Source organism: Schistocerca cancellata, chromosome 6 (assembly GCF_023864275.1).
Source record: "Schistocerca cancellata isolate TAMUIC-IGC-003103 chromosome 6, iqSchCanc2.1, whole genome shotgun sequence".
NCBI lineage: Eukaryota > Metazoa > Arthropoda > Insecta > Orthoptera > Acrididae > Schistocerca > Schistocerca cancellata.
The window spans coordinates 262,525,943-262,551,061 of record NC_064631.1 but is presented as its reverse complement, the minus strand read 5'-3'; the positions used below and the strand labels follow the sequence as shown (position 1 = coordinate 262,551,061).

The window sequence follows — 25,119 nt, the reverse complement described above, 5'->3', positions numbered from 1 at the left end:
TCTAGAGCCTGATATAAAGCCTTTTTCATGGCAAAATATACCTATAGGGATGGAAAAAATTATGAGATCTGTTCAAAAAATTCCAGAACATTTGTAATTTCACACCACTGGTGTCTCTGAGCGAAATGCAGTTGAAATCTCTGCACATACTTTTTGTTTTTAAGTATAACTACCCGAAGTTTCATTGTTGTATGTCTGTTAGTTATTGTACAGTGCTCTGTTGAGTAGAACATTGTGTCTCAGAGTTGCGAATTTTGAGATGGCAGTGTTAGAGGAGCAATGCGTTGGTATTAAATTTTGCAAGAAACTGAAGAAAACCTTTACTGAGACACACCAAATGATCGGGAAGCCCACAGTTTTTGTGTGCTTATGCCGCACTCTGCGTTATGAATTGTTCACACGGTTTAAAAATGGCCGGACAGAAGTTAAAGACGGTCCTCTTTCAGGACACCCTACGATGTCTACTGAAGGAGTAGTTCACCATGAATTCATGCCACAAGGAAAAACTGTTAATGGGGTACTGCTGGGACGTGTTGCGATGCATGTGGGAAGGAAGTGGCCTAGAAGTTGGCCAGGCAATTCACAGCTCTTGCATCATGATAATGCACCCGCACATTCAGCCCAGTGGACTTATTTTTACTTCCAAAGTTGAAAACCCTGTTGAAAGAACTAAGATTTGCAATGATAGATGAGATAAAAGAAAATTCACACACGAGATGTCACGTGACCCAGCAAGGGGCATACCAAGACTGCTTCTGAAAGTGAAACGGCACTGAGAGTGGTGTGTCAATTGTGGAGAAGAGTATTTCAAAGGAGACCATGCACAAAAAGTAAAAGGTAAGTGCAGAAAACATTTGTGGACAAAGTTCCAGGATTTCTTGAACAGACCTCATACAAGAAAATCCCTCTATAAACACCTCACTTACAGAGATTTTTTCCCTGACTTACCTGTAACTTCTCTTAATGAAAGAAGACAAACTTTGACTTGCAACCAATGAAAAGATATGACATTGGCCAATGAGTTACTTTGTACATTGTTCCCCCATCACAGGACATGTTTATGTATGGTGTACACCTCCTGTTGATAAGAAAGAGTCAGTAGCCCTAACGTCCTTATCAGCAAGAGGTACCTCAAACCTATTAATTAGAAGTAAATCAATGATGTACAATGGAAATCGTGGCTTCTTTTGTGACACAATTTCTAGAAACTAAGCCCTCTTCAAATCAATGCCATGTTTTGAGCCTCTGAACAATTTTATCTTTCCTTGAAGCAACACTGGTCTGGTGATGAACAGCAGAGTAGTATGGGGGCATTGTCAAAAACAATGAATGATGGACTCGTGGGATTTATCGTAAGTGGTGTCCTTAACTACCACTGAAAACACTACACTATTAATCTCTTCAGAAAATCATTTATTTAAAACAGTCCAATGCACCACAACAAAACACATTACGTTGCCTTCATTTTCCAACTTACAGCATCCCCACGTTGATTCCTTTCTATTAATATTTTTCACCTTTATAAGAATAACTTAAGCCTCCATCTTTTTGCATGGCACACAATGAACCTTTACTGCTATTAAAAACATTTCTGCTTCTGAAACAACACAAGCAGTTGCAATTGCACAAGATATTCCTTTCTCTTATAATAATTACACAGAGTGACGAATGATAGTGCTCTGAAAATCATCACTTGGTTGTTCCCTGGTTGTCTTTTTTTCCCTTAACAGTTTTGTTGTTTCACTCTCATAATCAACATTTTACTGTTCGTTCCATACCACGGCAACAGTTTTTCTTCTTTATTTTGAATTAAGGGCTCACCATTCTCCATTTCTATTTCATAGTATTCCCTTTTAAAAAAATAATAATAAATAAGTAAATATATTTGTAGGCCTGACTGTGTAGTACAATTTTCTTTCTTCACTTTATTTTACACGTTGGGCAAGCAACAATCATCTTAACAGACATAGTTCAAGATGGAATTAACTAGGAACTCGATTAAAAGTCGAACAGAGTAAAATGCAGCAGCAGTTGTGTGCAAATAATATACTGTCGCAACACAGAACATGGCTCCCTGCTCAAGCACTTTTTGACATTGACTGGCTTCTTGCAATAGCTCATCAACTCAAAGACCCTACTAAGTTGTCAGCAGAGTCCACAAAGGATGCGGTGGCCGATGAGCTGGGGCCAGTTTTAATTAGAAGTTCTGAACAAGTTCATTTGTTTGTTCAGAAGGGGAGGCTGTCATTGTTTGTCCACTTTCAGCCAATCAATGACGTCAAAATCGAAGCTCATGCCGTGCAATCTTTGTTGGACATTTTTAAAGAAACCATTCCGAAAAAATCATTTTTGTGTTACTTATAACTACATGTCACCTTCATGATGATATGCCCATCATTTTGTTAATGGTAAAAGTTATTTTGATATTTGCATTTAAGGAATACACTGCGTGAAATTCAAAAAACTTTAACATGAAAAGTAGGGGTCACTATGATTTTGAGTTTAGTGCATATTACATAACATGCTGCTGCATATGAAATTTAGCTAAAATATTGAATTTTTCTTTAGTCTTCAGCAGAGGTCTCCATCTGTCACCAATCTCAAGAAACTCAATCTGATGTAACACACTCCTTTGTGATCACGCATGCCAGCAATAAAGGCAGAATGAAATACCCACAATATTTCTCTTCATAGAGGTTCAAGATATTGAAATAAGATTTTCTGCAAATGATAGCACGCAAAGAGGAGAGTATTTTGTCATTACCTATTGTGTTACTCCACTAACTACAGACATTTTCAAGGAATGAATGTAACTTAAGGGCCACCAACAGTAGCTGAAATGAGAAATGCTGTGGGTTTTGGAACAACACAAGTGCAGACAATACGTTTATTTTTGCACACGAAAATGAGCTTTTTCATAAGCTATTAATCTTACTTTTTCTCAGTTTCTTACTTAATAAACCACTGTTCCAGAATTCTCTCGCAATTACTTCTGCACGTAATTTTAGTGGGATGACACTGCGTAAATTCTGCTATGTTGTGGCAAAAGAAATAAATTTTAATATGTCAACAAGAGAAATGTAGATGTTACTCAAAATTCAAACCTCATGATGCTTATCCGAAAGTTACAAACGGTTAACAAGCAAAGTCAAAATAAATTGCTGCTACTGTGGCTTTTTCAGCAGAATTCTTTTTTAGATAATAACCGAAGCACAGGTGGAAGTAGACCACCTTGAATAACATTTCCCCTCTAGCACTCAACATTTCCCCTAATAAAGCACCCGCCCGCGACCCACACCACTACCTCTCTCCCCACGTGTGCCCTGCCGACTGCGCATCTACCAGCCATGTTATTACAGGATCTTCCCAGGTTTGGAAAAATTGATTACAGCAGCTCAAAATGACCACCAGATTAAGATATGGCATGTTTCACATTTTTGCAGTCAGCCATTTTTGAGTGATGTGTGCTAGAAATGTCATATGTATTTATACTATTATGCAGCATTCTATTTACTCTCCCACATATCATACTGTATTCAATTTAAATGTATGAAAAAATAACACATAACCACAAAATAATGTAAGCTATTATGGTTTGCACAGACTTCATAATTTTTCACATTAATTTATGAAAGATACAATAAAAAGGTTTTTTAAAAAATTATTATAAATTTGGCTGTTTCCCCATAATGTACTTAACACAGTGTTTTAATTTAATGAGACTCACTTCTGCCGATAGAATCTACACTTACTTCTGAGTAATATGACATAAGAGAAATCATCACTAGCATTCTTGACATTGTGTTGAATGGTACCTTCTTCCATTAACAGAGAGGAGTTCTCTCGTTCAAAGATGTATACATCATGTCAAATGTGCCTATTCCACCTGGTGTATTACTTCTGGCCCTTTTTTTACGATTTTATTTTTATTTTGGACTTCAAAGTCACCAGCAGCAACTTAACTTTACAATAAAAGCACAATGGTTCGCTGGGATTTTTTTTCCTCTTGGTATGCACACATATGTACCGAACCTGACTTACGTTACATCTTTTCCCCAATTTCAAATTTCTTTTTAAATTGCTCTGGCAAACATTTCATGTTTTTTCTTACAGTACCAGGAATCTATGTACCTAATTTAGGTTTTTTTTAACAAGTGGTACTGACACAAAAAAGTTGTCCACAAAGATGTGATAGCCCTGGTTCAAATAATTGCCTGAACCTTTGTCATCTCTCCTTGGCTTTTGGCACCTTTGCAAGTATAAAACCCAAGACAACGGCGAGTTATGGAGTCACAGAGCATCCAGAATTTTAATTACCCATCAGTGGTGGTGTTTGCATGGCAAATATGGTATGAGGAAAGTGTAACATTTGGTACCAACTAGACTTTCATCAATGATAAGCTGTCCATTGGTGTGTAATGAAATCTAACAATACCATTGGCACGATCAGCCAATGGCTGGTATATCCCATGAGTCATCAGATAGATACAAAATCTACTCACCAAGCAGCAGCAGAAGAAAAAACACAGAAAACTGGTTTTGTGTGTGCAACCTTTCGGAGCCAGTGGCTCCTCCTCCTGGCAGAAGGGCTGACAGAAGGAAGGGGGTGAAGGAAAAGGACTGGAGAAGTTTAGGAAAGGGGTAAGGTTCAGAAGAGTTACTAAGAACCCCAGGTCAGGGGTTTCCTTCTCATCCCGTCCAGTAAATCTCCCAACCCAGTATTCAGGGTGACTTTTCTGAACTCTTCCCTTTTCCCCTAAACCTTTCTGTTCACCCTTCTTGCTTTCCTTTCAATTCTTCTGCCGGAAGAAGGGATCGCTGGCTGCGAAAGCTTGCAAATATAAAACCTCTTTTTATATGCATGTTCTTCTGCTGCCACTAGGTGAGTAGATTTTTTATTCATCCAATTTCTTTATATTGTCAAACATGATTATTTTCTTTGTTGTATCAGTCAATCATGATGGCTTGGCGCAGGAAACTTCTCACTACCACAAAACAGACTTTTGTAAGACACCTAAATAAAATGGTAAGTAGAAAACATTTTACAAAACCATGGAAATGCTAAAATGGTTTTGTGCTCCAATATGTGAGCAATGTGGACCTGTTATTGAGTCTCATATTTAGTAAGCAACCTATAAAACCTCTTACACCAGAATAAAATTTTCACTCTGCAGCAGAGTGTGCACCAATATGAAACTTCCTGGCAGATTAAAACTGTGTGCCAGACCGAGACTTTAACTAGGGACCAATGCCTTTCGTGTGCAAGTGCTCTACTGACTCAACTACCCAAGTACGACTCATGACTTGTCCTCACAGCCCTAATTCTGCCAGTACCTCATCAGCCACCAACCAAATTTCACAAAAGCTCACCTGCGAACCTTACAGAACTAGCACTTCTCTACGAATGGCAAAGGTCCAAAGTTCAAGTCTCAGTCCAGCACACAGTTTTAATCTACCAGGAAGTTTCCTCTTCTCAGTTACTCTCACATTCTTCCATTTTTATATGGGCTGGACAAATTTGCAGCATCTTTATAACTACACTGCTTAGCTGAGTGATTGGTTTCAATTACAATAAGTTGCAGCAAACTGCAGAAGATCCTACTGGCAGCATATGCTTTTGTCCAGGCAGCTTGTGAAACGGATGTGGTAATGGCTGTGGAGTTTCAGGTGCAATTACTTCAACATACCTAGCAGCTTTCATTTTGCCTTCGCTTTTGTTTACAATATAACCAAGAGCATCACTGTCACTTTATGAAACGTTGCTGCTTTCACTAAAACACCCTGGATCACTAGTAAACTTCAAAAAGTTCACAAATTTCACCATCAATTAAGTCCTCTGCTTTGGCCTGGTGTAGGCTGCATTACAAAACCACAAAAGGAGGGGAAAAACTGTAAACACTAACACTAAGAAAAAGAACACAGAAACAGTAAATAATGGTGCTACATAAAAACAAGAATGTAGAATGTACATAAGTACTGCAAAAACACGATTGCAACAAATGAACAAAGTAGCAAAATAATCTAACGCCAATATTTCACTGAAATGACATTCAAACGTTTACAGTTATTGATCTACATATTTAAATTGAAGCATCATGCATCTATAATCACAAAACAGAGTACTGATGAATCAGCACCCTGACAGTACTACATCGGTACCTTGACATTCAAAGGCTTACCTTACATACTTGTGTTAGATGTACGACATGAGGGCAGAATTGTTCAAATATTAGTGGTCCGGTTCTATCAAAGTGTGAACATTACAATTAAGTAATGATGAGTAAAATATCTGGAGTATCAACCATATGACTTCCGGAAATATAAGCCAATAATTTGCATGTAACATGGTTAGTCGGATTGAGGTATCCGATTGTAGTGTATTGCTCTGAACGATAATACCACTGCGAACTCACTTTCGAAGTATTGTTCTCCACAACTAATTACCATCTGAGACCATGTTATGATGTTCACATTGTTGGAATAGTAAGCATAATGCAACTAAAGTGACCAGTGCTAACAATGCTGTGCAGAACACAGACTATCCCTGTAACTAAATTTATGAAGTTGGTCATTCAACACACAGGTCTATGATGCGTGCTCCATTTACAACACAACAGTGTAATATACACAATAGCGTAGTACCCAGAGACATATGAATGAGAAGTGGTGTGGGAAAGTACCCATGTTTTGCTATCTGACAAGTTGTAATTTGATGCCAATCTAGACAATCTACATACAGGGTGATTCACGAAGTTATGCAACTATTTTAATTTTATTCTACAAGTAAAACTAATGAAAAAAGTTCATATAAACATAGGTCTACAAATGTTTAGTTATGGAGTTACAGCTAATAAAAGATTTTGCCTTAAATTTAGCAACTTCACCAATATGAAGCCATCACAGAACTGTTCGAGGTTAAAGTAAAGTACAATTTCCACTTATTTTGTTCTTTTTGATCTGGTGAGTGTAATAAAACATTTCCCAGATGAGTATCTGCAGTAGTTTTCCAGAACATCCAGAGAAGCAAAGAACTAATTTTGTAAAATTTTTAATTTTTAACTACTTGGCCCAATTTTTTTTTAATTCCAGACAATTGCACAAAGTTTTCAACAGATGTTGTAGATAATTTAATTTTAGAAAAAGAATGGTAATAACATTAACCTAAACTGTAGGAATGTGTCAGATAATCTGCTTTTATTAATACCATAGTACACATGAATTCATGTTAAACCGGAAAAAACAAAGCTCAGTGTTAAGGAAGTTGTACAGAGTACATACAATTTCAGAATACATTCACAATAAATGTTCAAAAATGTCTACACCAAGTTCAATGCATTTAGCTGCACATGTATGAACAGATTTTGTTGCTCATTCAACTTTCTACATCTACATCTACATCTATACTCCGCGAGCCACCTTACGGTGTGTGGCGGAGGGTACTTATTGTACCACTATCTGATCCCCCCTTCCCTGTTCCATTCACGAATTGTGCGTGGGAAGAACGACTGCTTGTAAGTCTCCGTATTTGCTCTAATTTCTCGGATCTTTTCGTTGTGATCATTACGCGAGATATATGTGGGCGGTAGTAATATGTTGCCCATCTCTTCCCGGAATGTGCTCTCTCGTAATTTCGATAATAAACCTCTCCGTATTGCGTAACGCCTTTCTTGAAGTGTCCGCCACTGGAGCTTGTTCAGCATCTCCGTAACGCTCTCGCGCTGACTAAATGTCCCCATGACGAATCACGCTGCTTTTCGCTGGATCATGTCTATCTCTTCTATTAATCCAACCTGGTAAGGGTCCCATACTGATGAGCAATACTCAAGAATCGGACGAACAAGCGTTTTGTAAGCTACTTCTTTCGTCGATGAGTCACATTTTCTTAGAATTCTTCCTATGAATCTCAACCTGGCGCCTGCTTTTCCCACTATTTGTTTTATGTGATCATTCCACTTCAGATCGCTCCGGATAGTAACTCCTAAGTATTTTACGGTCGTTACCGCTTCCAATGATTTACCACCTATGGCATAATCGTACTGGAATGGATTTCTGCCCCTATGTATGCGCATTATATTACATTTATCTACGTTTAGGGAAAGCTGCCAGCTGTCGCACCATGCATTAATCCTCTGCAGGTCTTCCTGGAGTACGTACGAGTCTTCTGATGTTGCTACTTTCTTGTAGACAACCGTGTCATCTGCAAATAGCCTCACGGAGCTACCGATGTTGTCAACTAAGTCATTTATGTATATTGTAAACAATAAAGGTCCTATCACGCTTCCTTGCAGTACTCCCGAAATTACCTCTACATCTGCAGATTTTGAACCGTTAAGAATGACATGTTGTGTTCTTTCTTCTAGGAAATCCTGAATCCAATCACAAACCTGGTCCGATATTCCGTAAGCTCGTATTTTTTTCACTAAACGTAAGTGCGGAACCGTATCAAATGCCTTCCTGAAGTCCAGGAATACGGCATCAATATGCTCGCCAGTGTCTACGGCACTGTGAATTTCTTGGGCAAATAGGGCGAGCTGAGTTTCACATGATCTCTGTTTGCGGAATCCATGTTGGTTATGATGAAGGAGATTTGTATTATCTAAGAACGTCATAATACGAGAACACAAAACATGTTCCATTATTCTACAACAGATTGACGTAAGCGAAATAGCCTATAATTATTCGCATCTGATTTATGACCCTTCTTGAAAATGGGAACGACCTGCGCTTTCTTCCAGTCGCTAGGTACTTTACGTTCTTCCAGCGATCTACGATAAATTGCTGATAGAAAGGGGGCAAGTTCTTTAGCATAATCACTGTAGAATCTTAAGGGTATCTCGTCTGGTCCGGATGCTTTTCCGCTACTAAGTGATAGCAGTTGTTTTTCAATTCCGATATCGTTTATTTCAATATTTTCCATTTTGGCGTCCGTGCGACGGCTGAAGTCAGGGACCGTGTTACGATTTTCCGCAGTGAAACAGTTTCGGAACACTGAATTCAGTATTTCTGCCTTTCTTCGGTCGTCCTCTGTTTCGGTGCCATCGTGGTCAACGAGTGACTGAATAGGGGATTTAGATCCGCTTACCGATTTTACATATGACCAAAACTTTTTAGGGTTCTTGTTTAGATTGTTTGCCAATGTTTTATGTTCGAATTCGTTGAATGCTTCTCTCATTGCTCTCTTTACGCTCTTTTTCGCTTCGTTCAGCTTTTCCTTATCAGCTATGATTCGACTACTCTTAAACCTATGATGAAGCTTTCTTTGTTTCCGTAGTACCTTTCACAGGGTTGTTCTTAATTTCGTCTATCGCATTCCTAATGCGAGCAAGTAATGCCTCACATGTATTTCATTTGCCCTCAAACTACATGGGACATGTTTTCTTAGATTCACCAGACCAATAATAACAAAATAAATGGAAATAGTGCATTATTTTAACCTCATACAGTTTTGTGATAGCTTCATATTAGTGAAGTTTGTATATTTCAGGCAAAATCTTATTACTGATGATTATAGGAGACACACAGGATTGAATTGAACTGTCACAAAAACTAGACCAGAGAACTTTTCAATGTGAAGTTGGCATACATTTATTGTCCTACATGATACAAACTATGTATTATAAAAAAAAGTCAGCAAAAGTAATTTAACTGTCAATTTTTCTTGTATTTTATGTACAATATTAGAAAGAATGCATTCAAAAATCTTCACAAGCTACCCAATAGCTTGCAATAAAATAAATTCACTAATATTGTCATTTAAACACATAACTAAAATTTAAGTGCCACAAGGAAGTGTATTTTATAAACAACTCCAGTAACGTGATCTCTCTACTTAAAAATCCTCTGTAGGACTAGCAATCTTGCTCCTCACCCCTTCCAAATGTAAGTTTGACTTCCATTCCATATTTTCAATGTAATAAAGAATATAAAATGTTCTTTGGCTACCTATACAGGTACAAACAACAAAACTGAAATGCACGTACTAATCTCTAGAAGAGTCTTGAGATTCACATTTCACAATATGAAAGACAATGTTAAGAAATTTAACAGCACATAAATCTGTAAAATGAATAATATATTATATAAATAAAAAATAAATAAATAACAGTAAAGTGACTTATTCCCCCTCATCCTGTCCTTATGAGATGGTACCCAAGAAGAGCAATTATTAATTCTGAATTGTCAATTCAGTTCAGCAATGAACAGCAGTGCAGCTACATTACGATCAGAATGAAAGGTGTGAATAATATTTATTCTCCTAATTTTGTCTCCGATTCATGAATTTTACAAGCAAAACAAAGAAAAGCACTGTAAAAATAAGAAGTACAGAATATGTGAACATATTCAGTCATCATCTGTCACTCAACATCTGCTGGATCCACTTCTGTAGAGCTTATGACTGCAGTGACTACTTCCACTTCTTGCCACTTCTTCGAATATGCCACAGGATCAAACATATCGGCATTCTGTCAAAATAAACTGCAATTAGCAAAAATTCAAATCCACAAATACATATGTATGTTACAGGTTCAATAGCGAAACATTTTAACCTTACCTCACTTAACATGCAGCAACAGCATGCGAGAAACTGATCTTGTATTCCTTCACTTGCTACAAGCCCAAAGCACATAGCATCACAATTCACGTTAGGGAACAGACAGACATTTTGTGTTATATAGGTAAAGAAATCAATAGCAAAAAAGCAAACACTAAAAATTGGCAGTATTAGTTCAACAGAATGTTTTAGTATGATCACTACATTAATTGATCCCCATTAACTTGCAAAGGGAAACAGCAATTTAACATGTTAAACTGCATAAATCTTTCAGTTAGCACAACAGAGTCTCAAAACCAACACAATGGACAAGTCTCTGAAAGTTTTGGTTAGGCAGAATATGACATTCAACAGAGTAATCAGGCTTGTCATGTTCAAACCTGCAGTGATACTATTTGTCCTTATAGTTAATGTCAGGTGAAATGCACACACAAAATTTCAAATGCCAGCAAACAGTACGGGTTTTTCTTTCTTTCTTTTTTAATTCACTTGCTTGGTGCTAGTAACTAAGAGATGGATACCTCAGGATTTAGCCAGCTGCTACTACGGTGAGCATTGTGCACTTTATCAAGGAATTGGGGCCGTCTTACTACTACTACTACTACTACTACTACTACTACTACTACTACTACTAACACCGCCAACACAGCACTCGCTGAAGAGGAACCACATTTCGACATTTGTTAAAATGGTATGTGATACTTTTTGAGGCACTATCTTTTAGCTTCTGGAAAGTATTTGGCAACATCTTTCTGACCGTAGTTCAAGTTTCAAAAAAATTTTCTGAACATACAGTCTAACCTTGCAGGTGATTGGGAAACTTTTGAATGTTTTGCAGTATGCTTCTATGGAGATATACAGCAAATACCAACCGAAGCCATCGATAGAAGATTATGTGATGTGCAAAAGGGTAGCTGAACTTTTAGATGAACATTTAAATAGTGCACATGTGGGGTTAGAAGTGATAAAACACTTTATACCGCAGATTGCAGAATGGAATGAACAATGACTGGAGAGAATCATTCAATGTGACAGAAGTGCAATCCTTCCACAAATTGCTGCAAATTTCAATGATGGGCCATCAAAAAGTGTCAGCATGCGAACCATTTGACAAAACATAATCAATACGAGCTTTCAGAGCCCAAGGTCCACTCGTGTAACCTTGATGACTGCACGACACAAAGCTTTATGCCTCACCTGAGCCTATCAAACCGACATTGGACTGTTGATGACAAAACAAGTTGCCTGGTTGCATGAGTCACTTGTCAAATTTTATCGAGTGGATGGACGTGTACAGGTATGGAGACAACCTTGTGAATCCATGGACCCTGCATGTTAGCAAGGGACTGTTCATGGTGGTGGAGGCTCTGTAATGGTGTGAGGAGTGTGCAGTTGGAGTGATATGGGAGCCCTGATACATCTAGATACAAATCTGACATGTGACACATATGTAATCATTCTGTCTGATCATCTGTATCCATTGATGTCCATTGTGCATTCTGATGAATTTGAGCCATTCCACCAGACAATGCAACACCCCAGATGTCCAGAACTGCTACATAGTGGCTCCGGGAACACTCTTCCAAGTTTAAACAGCTCTGCTGGCCACCAGACTGCCCAGATATGAACATTATTGAGCATATCTGGGATGCCTTGCAGCGTGCTGTTCAGAACAGATTTGCAACCCATCATACCTTGCGGATTTATGGACAGCCCTGCAGGATTCATGTTGTCAGTTCCCTCCAGCACTACTTCACACATTAGTCAAGTCCATAGCATGTTGTGTTGCAGCACTACTTTGTGCTCATGGGGCCCCTATACAATATTAGGCAGATGTACTGGTTTCTTTGACTCTTCAGTGTATATTATGAACATTGCACAAATATTTCTCATTTCTGCAATAGTTACAAGGAATAAAATTAATACTGACATATTGCTATCTTTGTTTTTATTTCTGGACACTCCATACTAATTTGGAAGGAACATTATGGATAAAACATAATCTGTATTTGTCTATGAATATTTAAGTATCTTACAATTGCTTTCTGTCAGCTATTCATAGCTAGCCTCACATCCCAATGAAAGAAGTGACAAAGCAATGCTGCAATACACACTGATTTAATTCAGGGCGTACACCATGTAGCTTCAACCATGGAAACTGCATGAAGAATGTGTAACAGCTGTTTTTCAGTGACTTCAGTTCACACAGGGAGCTGAAATTTAGCAAGGGAACTTTTCTGCTGTTAACTAGAACTGCCAAACAAATAAATAAATAAATAAATAATAAATAAATAAAATAAAAATCATGACACTTTCAACATGACAATTCTGATCATTCTCTAGTCAGCTGCACTGCAACATGGTTTCTTCAAAGTGTGGTTGTAGAAACATTGCATATTTTGAAAAAACTGGTAGTTTTAAATTTTATCATATTTTCTGTACATTCTTCTTTGACACCATTTAAATTAACACAGACTGAACAGGCTATCAATTTAAAAAGCATCCAGCAGCTGTTTAATATGGGTTTTTCATTAACTGTGTCTTGTTTATTTTAAACAGGTTATCTGATATGACCCAAAAGTAAATTACCTTATTTAATGTTTCTGCCCACTAAAACACAAACAACATATCAAAAAGTAAGGTACACAGATAATTTCAGTAATCAGGTAGGTACTTTTGACCATCGGAATACAAGCAGAAGCTCCTTCAATAGATGAAAATGAAAAATGGAGAAAAAGAAGATTAGTGTTTAACGTACCACCGACAACTAAGTCAGTGTCAGGGCAGATGTTTGATCTGGGTAAGAAAATCTTTCAAAACATCTTTTAGGGAACTGCTGTGTGAAGCACTGTAGGAATAGCACATAAAATGTGAATCTGGATGGCTGGACACACACACACACACACACACACACACACACACACACACACACACACACACACACACACCACCCTCCTCTTCCTCCCAAATGATACTTTCTCACTGCTCTGGTTGTCTATATGACACACACACACACCACCCTCCTCTTCCTCCCAAATGATACTTTCTCACTGCTCTGGTTGTCTATATTAAATCTAGATTTTTGAGACTTGATACAGTATTTAAATTGTTGCAAAAGTCACTGTCAGTATGAGTTTTCCCCGAAAGTGTTTTCAGCAGTGTCATGTTCAGGGAAAAAGAATTTACTGGTTGTCAGCTCTGTATTTGGAGAAGTATATCATTTGGCCCTTTGATTGTGGCACCATACACAATCATTAACCTGGCTCCAGGGAGGTAGGGTGCCCTTCTCTATTCCTCCACTGGGGTAATTCCTGCCTGGCACGTCCACGTCGCGGGGGTGGGCATCCTACACTTCAGTAGGCCGGAGTGCTAGGATGGCTGAGTTCAGGCAGGGACCCAATCCCGTGGGGTATAACACGGAACCCATGCCCAGGGTTACGGGTGAAGACGTTAATGGCAGCAACGGTGGAGAAGGAAGACTTCGGAACGGCGTAGCTGGCAGATGAGGCAACCCTCCTTTCTGGGGATTAAATGAGAAGGGAACCACTGTCTTGTGGTGGAGGAGAAACTCCAAAGGCTAAGGGAGACAACCACAACAGAAAATCCTTCCTTGCGTTAGGCCTAGCAAGCCAGTAGGAAAGTCTTCATATATTGCTTTCAAAACACGGACGAGCCTTGGAACGAACCACTCAGGATTTGACCCCACTGCTTCTTCAAGTACTGGTGCAAATGATGGGAGACCTGATGATATTTATCAGTACAAGAAGATGAAACCAACTGGACTAAAAAGTAACCTAAATATTGGCACTCTTAATATATTAACCCTCAATGGAAAAATGGAAGACATGACAGATGTACTAACAGAGAGGAAGTTAGATATATTGGGATTAAGCGAAACAAAGTGGAAGGGAAAAGGTGAGAAGAATTTGAGAGGAGGAGGAAAACTGTACTGGAGTGGGAATAACAGGTATGGAAGAAATGGTGTGGCAGTGATGGTGAATAAGAATGTACAAAGCTGTATTGAAAATGTGAGATATATATATCAGACAGGATCATAATCTTAAACCTGAGATTCCAAAGAGAAACACTAAAAGTAATCCAGATTTATGCACCTCAAGTGGGATGTAGCGAAGAAGAGAAGATTGACTTTGAAAATGTGTTAGAAAACCATATAGAGAGTGATGGGAGATTTTAATGCACAGGTAAGCAAAAACAGAAAGGGATTTGAGCAAGTATTGGGATGTTTTGGATATGGAGGCAGAAATGAAGAAGAGGAAAGACTCCTGGATTTGTGCCAGAGGAATGGAATGAAAATAGCAAACAGCTGGTTTATGAAGAGAGAAAGTCATGTTATCACCAGATACAGTTGGGATGGAAGAACGAAGAGTGTAATTGATTATATTCTAGTAGATAGGGAATGGGGAGAAAAAGTAACAAATGTGAAGGTAATTCCAAGTGTGAGTGCAGATGGAGACCATAGATTACTGGTGGGACAATGGAAAATGAATCAGTGTGTGAAAAATAGAAAACAGAAGAAAGTGATGAGGATACGGGATTGGAAATTGAAGAAGAGTGAATGTGCTGAGAAGTACAGGGAATTAATAACACAAAAATTTCCAAAAGAAGTTTTCTGCGATGTAGAAAAAGAATGGAGTTTATTCAAAGACACTTTAGTCAAAGCAGCAAAAAAGTATGTGGCAGAACATCTGGAAAGAAAAAAATAAGACAGACAAGTTGGTGGGATGATACCACAATCCAAGCAGTTAGAAGAAAAAATGGAGCATGGAGAAAATGGTGGAAAACTAAAAATGATGAAGACCATAAAAGATGTATAGAGGAAAAGAAGAAGTGCAAAGAAACAGTGGAAACAGTAAAAAAAAAGGCATGGGAAGAGTTTACAAAAAAACTTGAAGATGTGAAGAGCAATAAGAAAATGTTCTATAAATGATGAAAAATAAAAGGCAGGCTTCTGAAGTACCAGTAAAGATGGAAACAGAGGACGGTACCATTATTGAAGATCCAGGGAATATAAAAGATCTCTGGAAAGAACATTTTAAGAAGCTGTTAAACACTGAGGAGCAGGTACATGAGGAAACAACAAATAATGAAGAAATTGAGAGAAGTTGGGAAGCAGAATTAGGACAAATTACACGGGAAGAAACGGAAAAAGCTGTGAAGAAGATGAATGGGGGGAAAACCCCAGGACCTGATGAAGTATCAGTGGACATGATAAGAGCAGCAGGTCCAGTGGGAATGCAGTGGCTGTATAGAGTACTATCAAGCGTGTGGAGAAATAGTAAAATACCCGACGACTGGAGAACAGGAGACATTGTTCCCATCTTCAAGAAAGGCAATAAAAGACTTTGTAAAAACTACAGAGGAATAACCCTCATGAGTCATACAGCCAAGATTTTTGAAAGAATTTTACTAAATCGAATAAGTGAAAAGATAGAAAAGGAGCTGAGTGAAGAACAGCATGGGTTTAGGAAAGGAAGGAGCACGATCGACCTGATATTTTCTATCCGTCAACTGATGGAAAAAAGTTGGGAGTATAACAAAAGTGTGATAATGGTTTTTACAGACATAGAAAAGGCATATGACTCAGTTGACAGGGAAAGACTCTGGGAAGAACCGAAGAAGATAGATATAGAAGATGGATACATTAATGTTATAAAGACAATGTACAGAGGCCACAATTGTAGAATTAGAACACCATTGGGGAACTCTGAATACTTCGAAATAAGACAAGGACTTAAGCAAGGAAGTATTCTACCTCCTGCACTTTTTAATGTTGTGATGGAGGGAATGAATAGGGCAGTTAAAGATATAGTAAAAGAAAAAACACAAAAAGATGATTTTTGCAGATGATATGGTAATATGGGGTGATAAAGAGGTAGATGTACAGTTACAACTTGATGCGTGGAAGGAAATAATGAAAAGGTATGGATTAAAAATAAATAAAGATAAGAGTGAAGTAATGGTATTTGGAAGGGAGAAAGGAATCAACGGAAATATTACCTTGAATGGAGAACCCATAACGGAGGCAATTTCTACCAAACAATAGAACATCTGATTTGGAACAATGAAGTTTCAGAAAGAGCAGACTGCAAGCAGGGGAAATGAAATTTCTCAGAGCAGTTAAGGGAAAAAACAAGAATGGACAGAGTAAGGAATGTAGAGATTAGAAAGGACCTCAAACAAAAAAGTATGAGAGAAGAAATTGAAAGAAAGAGATTAAGATGGTATGGGCATGTTAAGAGGATGCATGGGCAGAGACTCCCCAAAATTATGGAAGAACTAAAGATGGATGGGAAAAGACCTAGAGGGCGCCCAAGAACATGGTGGAAAATGGGAGTGAGAATATCTGTTGAAAGGAGAGGTGTGACCTGACAGCAAGTGGAGGAAGAAAAGTGGTGGGAGGACCGAGCCAAATGGAGAGGACTAGTCAGCACCCAGACCTGGCAGTAGCTGGAGCGGGATTCGGATATAGATACAGATATCATTTGGTGAGCTCATTTAAAATCTCTTAGAACAGTTTTTCAGCAGATTTCTGTAATGTGCATGAGAGAGCAGTCTATGAAGCTAACTAACTGGTTAGTGTCTCTTACGTTTCATATATCTGAAAGATTTCTAATTATGATGGTGAGCTGGTGTTTTAATAGGCAAGTGTAGCAGGTTTACAATACTTTGTCAAAAAGTCACCGTACAGACAACAGGTACAATAGCTGGACTACACCTATCCCTAGGTGAAAAGAAGGTGGTGTCAGTTGAAAAACAAGGAAATCTGTACAAGTGACTATCTCCATCAATATCAAAGTGACTTTCAAACAATCTGCATATGGGGATGTCTTACAAAAAAATCCTTATCATTTCTCTTTATTTGCTTAAAACATCATTGCTTCTTTACCATTCAAAGTGAGTTTTTACTGTACAGAGATTAAACGTTTCTTGAAAAATTAAAAACAAAAATGGAAGGGAAGAAAGAGAAACAAAGAAGTGAGTAGAACATGGCAAAAGATTTGACAGTAACTAACTAGCAGTAGACAAAAAAATTACAGGATGTGATAAGGATTCGAAAACTTAAAACAGATTACTTACAATGTGGGTTAGAAGCGAATGTAGCAATGGAAACTATCATGAGATAAAGAGAGATGAATGACAGCACTAAATCAGTCTGAAGAAAGAGGACTCCAAGAAAGAGGTAGAGAACATTTGCGGAAATTGATGTCAATCTATCAAACATCAAAATACAATAACATGAAACCAACAAAACAGAGAAAAGTTTTTAATAATACCATTCTACTGCTTCCTTTTGCTTATGTCTTAGTATAACTAATTTTGCAAGTTGCAGAAGTTTAAATATTTTAAAAATTTGATCATACATCCACAATGGGAACTGCATTCATGAGCAATTAAGTTAGGGTCACTACTAAACTGTGAAGCATCCCTTTTCACCCTACTGATGGATGACAAGACATGACCTGGATTCTGTAAGTCATCCTGATCCAAGATCCATCACGTGTCCTCCTCCCTAATTTTCAGAGACTGGTCAAACCTATATCTAAGGCATGTGCGTCTCATTTGAGCAACTTGCTGATGTCATTTTATCCCATGTAAATATTCCCCAAATGGAAGTACCCCACCACCAGCCCGTAAGGTGCCCAATTAGTGAGAGAGGTGCGTAACTTACTGCAGTTTGGCATATTCTTACTCTGGCACCAACTTGTATGAATTTCAGATTGCTGTGAACCTAAGCCTACAATAAGCTCTGACATGGAGAGTAGAGATACTAGTGTGATCTTCGGGTTTCTGCTTCTTATAGTGATATGTTAGTTTTGACTGGTATGACTGTGCACCAACTGTCCATCATTGAATTGCACAATTTGCTGCAGTGTGATCCATCTGTCTGTTGTTGCGATCCACAAGATTTCATAGCAATTCTTGTCATGAACATCTAACTGCCCATAGCAGGTAACTGTAGTGGCAGCAATTTTGCCCAAATCAGGGGAATCAACTGTAACTCTCGACATGGTAACACTGAAATGCACTGCACCTGCACAAGCTGTAAAGAGTGTCTCATCTATTGTAAATAAATTATCTGCCTGCAATCAAATGCTCTGATTCACATGTCTGGTACTGTCAATTACTAAAAGGTAAGAGCAGCAACATACTGCTGTACAATGTAATTTTGTCTAACTCAACTACTGATGAATGCATATTCAAGACATTCAATGCATTTTAACATGGAGGACTAAATTTTTTTGTTTTTAAATAACTACTGTAGTGACCAACCAGAACAACAGTAATATGGACACTTATATTTAGATGATACCAGTTTTGAATAAAAAGTCATTGCAGAAATCAAAATGCAAAATTTATTTGGAGTATTATATGAATTAGTTATTTGATATATATGATACTACATTAATATTTAATATTACGGACTCTAGACAGCATCGATGGAAGGGGCATTTTGGATTGAACAGTAACATGCACAGTTAATGTTCTATATCTAATTAGTCTCTGAAAAAGTCAGAATACCTTTGTTACTATCGCTGGATATTCTCTGCAGATCCTTTCCCAATCATCTGGCAAGTTCTTTACACACTTTGATAATGAAAAACGCAGAAGCTGTTCACGTGTATACAGGTACGAAGGCTCTTTCTGAGAACCTGCAACAGATTGGCCGTGTTGTTATGAAATCATGTGGCATTCATTAATTTAAATTATACTTCACTTGAAAATATAGTTATGAAAATTACAGGAGTGTATACTTGGAGGGGAAAGCTTCATGATTTTGTGTGTGTGTGTGTGTGTGTGTGTGTGTGTGTGTGTGTGTGTGTGTGTGTGTGTGTGTAAGATCTCATTGGTATCTATCTCCCCTCAATCTCATTTGAAGATTGCATCCACACTGGCAGCACTACTTCAAAATATGTTAACAAAAAGAAGAGGGAGGTAATGTTTTACGTGAAACCAGCAATGAAAACAAACAATGTTTACAAATCTCTTCATCATATAACTTTGGCCTTTCCTTTCACAGAAAAACAATAGCTAAGACTGCTATTAACAATCTCCTGTAAGTTAACAAGTCATTCAGGTTCACACGGTAATTTGTACCTATCTATCGACCTTCATTTGTGAGTGACTTCTCTCCTTTCATTACTTGTACTATTTCCTGTAATGTGTCTTGCCTTTTCTGTCAATTCTGCCAAAATGTGAACTTTTTATTAGTCTCCAATTTGTTTTACTTTATTGTTTGGACATATGTGCAATGTTCTGTGAAAACACTAGTATTTATAATGAACAAAAATGTTAATATTGACTAGTGAGCTATTCTGAAAGGTAAACTGTTCTGGATATTTCACATATACTCATATTCAAGGAACAAATTTTACAATTCAGTGTTGGAGGTTTTTACAAATTCAATTTTTTCCAATACTTTTAAATTCCACTGGGGAACCTGGGATATATATATATATATATATATATATATATATATATATATATATATATATAAGGAAAAAGTGTTCACTCAGTTTTCATTCACAGTTTCAAAGTTAAGGAGAACAAACCAATATTTTCTTTTTACTTTTTCTTATTACAGTACATTTGCTTGGGAAAGGTGGGGGGGGGGGGGGGGAATCAGTCTTCAACTGCTGTATTTGTCTGTTACTTATCATTTGTTTATCCCATTCACCTACAGTGACAAGTATAGTTGTCATATCAGCACCTTGTATTGCAGCAGAATGATGGGTAATCCTGTCACAGTGCTGTGAATTCAACATATGGCTCTTCTGTAATAATTCTGAGCTACACCAGTGGACGGCACTAGTTCTATGTTTGTGACACTGAAGCAATAATTCGAGCTTAGTCTGCGATTTGTGATCTGAGTGACAACATGCCTGACCTTTACGAAGCAGAAGCTGCAAAAATTCAGCATTCTTCAGAACAGTGTGATATCAGTGATGCAAGTAATAATGAAGGCAATGACACTAAGTGAGGCATCAATAAGCTGCATTCTGGAGGATGGGGAAACTAAGTACAGCAAAGCCTGGTGTCACATTATACGTGTGCCGATGTTACAACAAAGTGTTCCGCAATCTCTTCAAAGGGGCTCATTGGGACTCTAACAATGTAGCTAATTGTCCTATAATTGGCAATTGTACTGCAACATCTGAAATAGAAGCAACAGTTCTACAGCATCTGGGACAAAATCCTACAGAACTTTAGAGTATCTGTTCCTAGTAAAATGGCAACATCAGTGAAAGTCTGATGAAGTTGAGGGGCAGACTTCCATATGTTTAATTTAATCTAGCAAAGAGAGCTAAATCTGACATAAAGGTATATAAAGGAAAATGGGTACTGCTATAATCTGAAAATATATGCTGGAAAAGTGGAAGTAAATGATGCTGTGCTTGACTAATGTCCTGCAAGTGAAATGAATGTGCTTCAACTGTGTGAGAGAGGTTGGGGAGTGGAGAACTACTTATGTGAACAACTACAGTTGTCTCAACTTGTTTAGAAACTTACTAGCTAGGAGCACTCGCGCTGTTGGGTCTGTAAGACCCTAAGACGAATAAGAAAAAATATGCAGCCCATATTCAGTGGAATTAACCTGAGGAGAGAACATACATTTGTATCTGAAACATTATTCTTGCTGTGAAATGAGCAGATAAAAGAAACGAACTACTGTTAAGACTTCTTGATAGACCAGAGTGTGTGTACACAACCAGTGTCTTTCCTCGTACCCACTTATGAGAAGATATGTCAAGCGATATAAGAAGATTAAAATGTATCTTCTGGACATAGCACCACTGAATGCAAGTGTAATTTACCACTTACTGAACCCAGCACCCAATAGGATGACTACGCCAAAATTTCTGGCACATTGTGGCAGAGCAGGTCTTTAAGACTGTAATTCTTCCAGGCTACATTGTAAGGGACAACCAAGCAATGCAGAAAATCTACTAATGACATTTTCCATGAAAAATAGCATCAACTGAGAAGAAAAGAGCTCTCTTCATCAGAAGGTTCAAAGTTTGTTATGATCGAGGGCATCGTGGGGATACCTCTTTTGAAGGAAACGTATGTAAAGTTGCCTTTCAGGTGGACAAATGTTTCACGATATATAACAACACAATTAAACTGTAAGCGAATGATTATTATGTTATAAGTTTTTAGAAAAAGTATACTTCATATTTTTTTGATACTTGTGTATGTGAGAAAAATAAAATGAATATAACAGAGGGAAACACTCCATGTAGGAAAAATATATCTAAAAACAAAGATGATAAGACTTACCAAACAAAAGCACTGGCAGGTCGATAGACACACAAACAAACACAAACATACACACAAAATTCTAGCTTTTGCAACCAACGGCTGCTTCGTCAGGAAAGAGGGAAGGAGAGGGAAAGACGAAAGGATGTGGGTTTTAAGGGAGAGGGTAAGGAGTCATTCCAATCCCGGGAGCGGAAAGACTTACCTTAGGGGGAAAAAAGGACGGCCTTTTAATATGTCTGCTTGTGTCTGTATATGTGTGGATGGATGTGCGTGCGCGCGCGCGCAAGTGTATACCCGTCCTTTTGATCTGGGCCGCCGATGCGGGACATGGACTGCTGCGGGTGGGAAAAGAACATGGTAATTCGGATGCTCAGTGGAACTATGAATGTGTGCTGTGTAACGGGCGAGTAGTTGCGCACATCTTATCTGCAGTGGAGAGACACCAGCCTCTACCAGTACGCTGGTAACCGGACTCGTCCTAAAAGCTGCTGTCCCTAATCGAATCCCACAGTGGAGCACAGGGTCGAGTAAATGCAATTGCCGAACAATAAACCACACTACCATAGTCAATTCGGGATTGGACAAGGGCTCTGTAGAGCTGCAGCAGCGTACAGTGATCCACACCCTAATTGGTGTTGTTCAGGCAATGGAGGACATTGAGGTGCTGCCAGCACTTCTGCTTAATCTGATGAAGATGAGGGAGCCAAGTCAATTGAGCATCGAAAACCAGTGCTAGGAACTGATATGTCTCCACTACAGTGAGTGGATTGTCATTAAGGTAAAGTGCGGGTTCCGGATGAATGGTACGACGCCGACAGAAGTACACGACACATGACTTTGCGGCTGAAACTGGAAGCCGTGGGCTAGAGCCCATGACTGCACATTGTGGATGGCTCTGGGAGCGCCACACAGCAGCAACAGTACTGGAGCAGCAGTACGAAATGCAGAAGTCGTCTGCATAATAAGCAGGTGAGACGGAGGGCCCGACCGCTGCTGCTAGACTGTTAATGGCCACTAAAAATAGAGGGACACTCAATACAGAGCCCTGCGGGACTCCATTCTCCTGGATACGGATGAAACTATGGGAGGCCACAACTTGGACACGGAAAGTACAGAGCGACAGGAAGCTTGGGATAAAAATCGGGAGTGGTCCCCAGAGACCCCACTCATACAATGTGGCAAGGATATGTCATCAAGTAGTGTCATATGCTTTACATAAGTCAAAAAAGACGGCAATCAGGTGTTGCCATCTGGAAAAGGCTGTTTGGATGGCAGACTCAATGGACAGAAGATTATCAGTGGTAGAGCGACCCTGGCGGAAGCTGCCCTGACATGGAGCCAGTAAGCCACGTGACTCCAGGACCCGACCCAACCCTGCCGTCGACATACTTCACGTTCCAGCATCTTACAAAGAACATTGGTGAGGCTGATAGCTATACACATCAAGCGGGTTTTTACCCGGTTTGAGCACCGGAATATGAAGGTGCTCTACCGCCGTTGCGATGGAAAAACGTCATCGCACCAGATCCGGCTGAAGATGACAATAAGTTGTCGCTTATAGTCAGATGAGAGATGTTTAATCATCTGGCTGTGGATGCGATCAGGCCCAGGAGCTGTGTCGGGGCAATTTGCAAGGGCACTGAGGAGCTCCCACTCTGTAAATGGGGCGTTATAGGATTCACTGCAGTGTGTAGTGAATGAGAGGACATTCCCTTCCAGCCACCATTTGAGAACGCGAAAGGCTGGGGGTAATACTCTGACACAGAGGCTCAAGCATAGTGCTCAGCAAAATGCTCGGCAATTGCATTTGTGTCGGTACATAACTCACCATTTGAGACAAGACCGGGGACAGCTGTTGGGGCCTGGTACCCAAAAAGAGGTTTGATCTTTGCCCAGACTTGGGAACGTGACTTGTGACACCCAATGGTGGAGATGTTTCTCTCCCAACAGTCCTCCTTCCGTTGATTGATACGATAGTGAACATGGGCACGGAGCCATTTAAAGGCTATGAGGTGCTCCAGGGAAGGCTGCCGCTTATGCCGCTGTAGAGCTCGCCAACGCTCCTTAATTTCTTCAGGGACTTCCGTCGACCACCAAGGACTGCCTTATGCCTCGGGCACGCTAAAGAGCGAGGGATCGCATTTTCTGCCAAGGAAACAATTGTCCTAGTCACCTGCTCAACCATCACATTGATGTTACCATATGGGGGAGATGCAGCGGTGACAGCAGAGGTGAAAGTTCCTCAGTCTGCCTTGTTCAAAGCCCATCTGGTCAGGTGTCTGGGCCCCTGACACCGGGAAGATGGGGAAATGGTCACTACCACATACGAAGTCATGTGCTCTCCAGTAGATAGATGATGGGAGAAGTCCTGGGCTGCAAATTGATAAATCAATAGCTGAGTAACTACCATGAGCCACACTGAAATAATGTGTGGTGGCCCCAATATTTAAGATGCAGAGGACAAATTGTGACAGTAAAGTTTCGATGTCTCTGCCTCGGCCAGTAAGCAAGGTACCACCCCACAAGGGGTTATGGGCCTTAAAATTTCCCAGAAGTAGGAAAGGTTTAGGGAGTTGATCAATCAGTGCAGCTAATACATTCAGGGGTACTGCACCATCTGGAGGAAGATATACATTGCAGACAGTTATTTCCTGCGCCGTCCTTATCCTGACAGCCACAGCTTTAAGAGGGGTTTGAAGGGGTACATGTTCACTACAGACCGAGTTTAGGACATAAACGCAAACTCCACTTGACACTCTATTATAGTCGCTACGGTTCCTGTAATATCCCTTATAGCCGTGGAGGGCAGGGGTCCGCATTGCTGGGAACCAGATTTCCTGGAGGGCAATGCAGATAGCAGGTGTAAAGCTTAACAGTTGCCGTAGCTCAGCCAGACGGTGGTAAAAACCACCGCAATTCCACTGGAGGATGACATCGTGAGACTGGGTAGGCATGGAACATTCAACGAGGCAGTTTACACCTCAGTCACCTGCTGCCACCGATTTATTGCCTGAGCAGTCTATATCCATTGTGTCTGAGGGTCTGACGAGATATAGATCCTCAGCGGATGCCAAAATCTCCACCCCATCCTCAGACACAGAATTTGTAGGTAGCGGTGATAAGGGTGCCACCGAAATTTCTTTGGTCTTAGGGGTTTTCTTTTTTGATTTCTCTTGCTGCTCCTGGGTTTCCCTGGCTGGGGGGACTTCACTGTCACAGTCTCTGGGACTGAGGATGAGCATGAAGTCCTACGACCAGCTGCTTTTGGGCTCTTCAGCCACTGG

At 39.4% G+C, this 25,119-nt stretch overlaps 1 protein-coding gene across 7 annotated transcripts in view; it reads right to left on the bottom strand.

Moving 5' to 3' along the window:
• Positions 1–9,621: 9,621 nt before the first annotated feature.
• The window catches only part of LOC126191152 (eukaryotic translation initiation factor 4E-binding protein Mextli), a 126,573-nt gene continuing 111,075 nt past the window's right edge, over positions 9,622–25,119 (bottom strand). For 3 of the 7 annotated variants that reach the window (XM_049931916.1, XM_049931915.1, XM_049931920.1), the window contains 2 exons: positions 19,094–19,224; positions 9,624–10,463 (listed from right to left, as the gene is read on the bottom strand). In XM_049931916.1, coding sequence (XP_049787873.1) covers positions 10,356–10,463; positions 19,094–19,224 — 239 coding nt within the window. In that variant the 3' untranslated portion in view covers positions 9,624–10,355. Of the gene's footprint in view, positions 10,464–10,552; positions 10,609–19,093; positions 19,225–25,119 lie in introns of all 7 variants that reach the window. The other 4 variants (XM_049931917.1, XM_049931918.1, XM_049931921.1 and 1 more) reach the window with 2 other exon arrangements.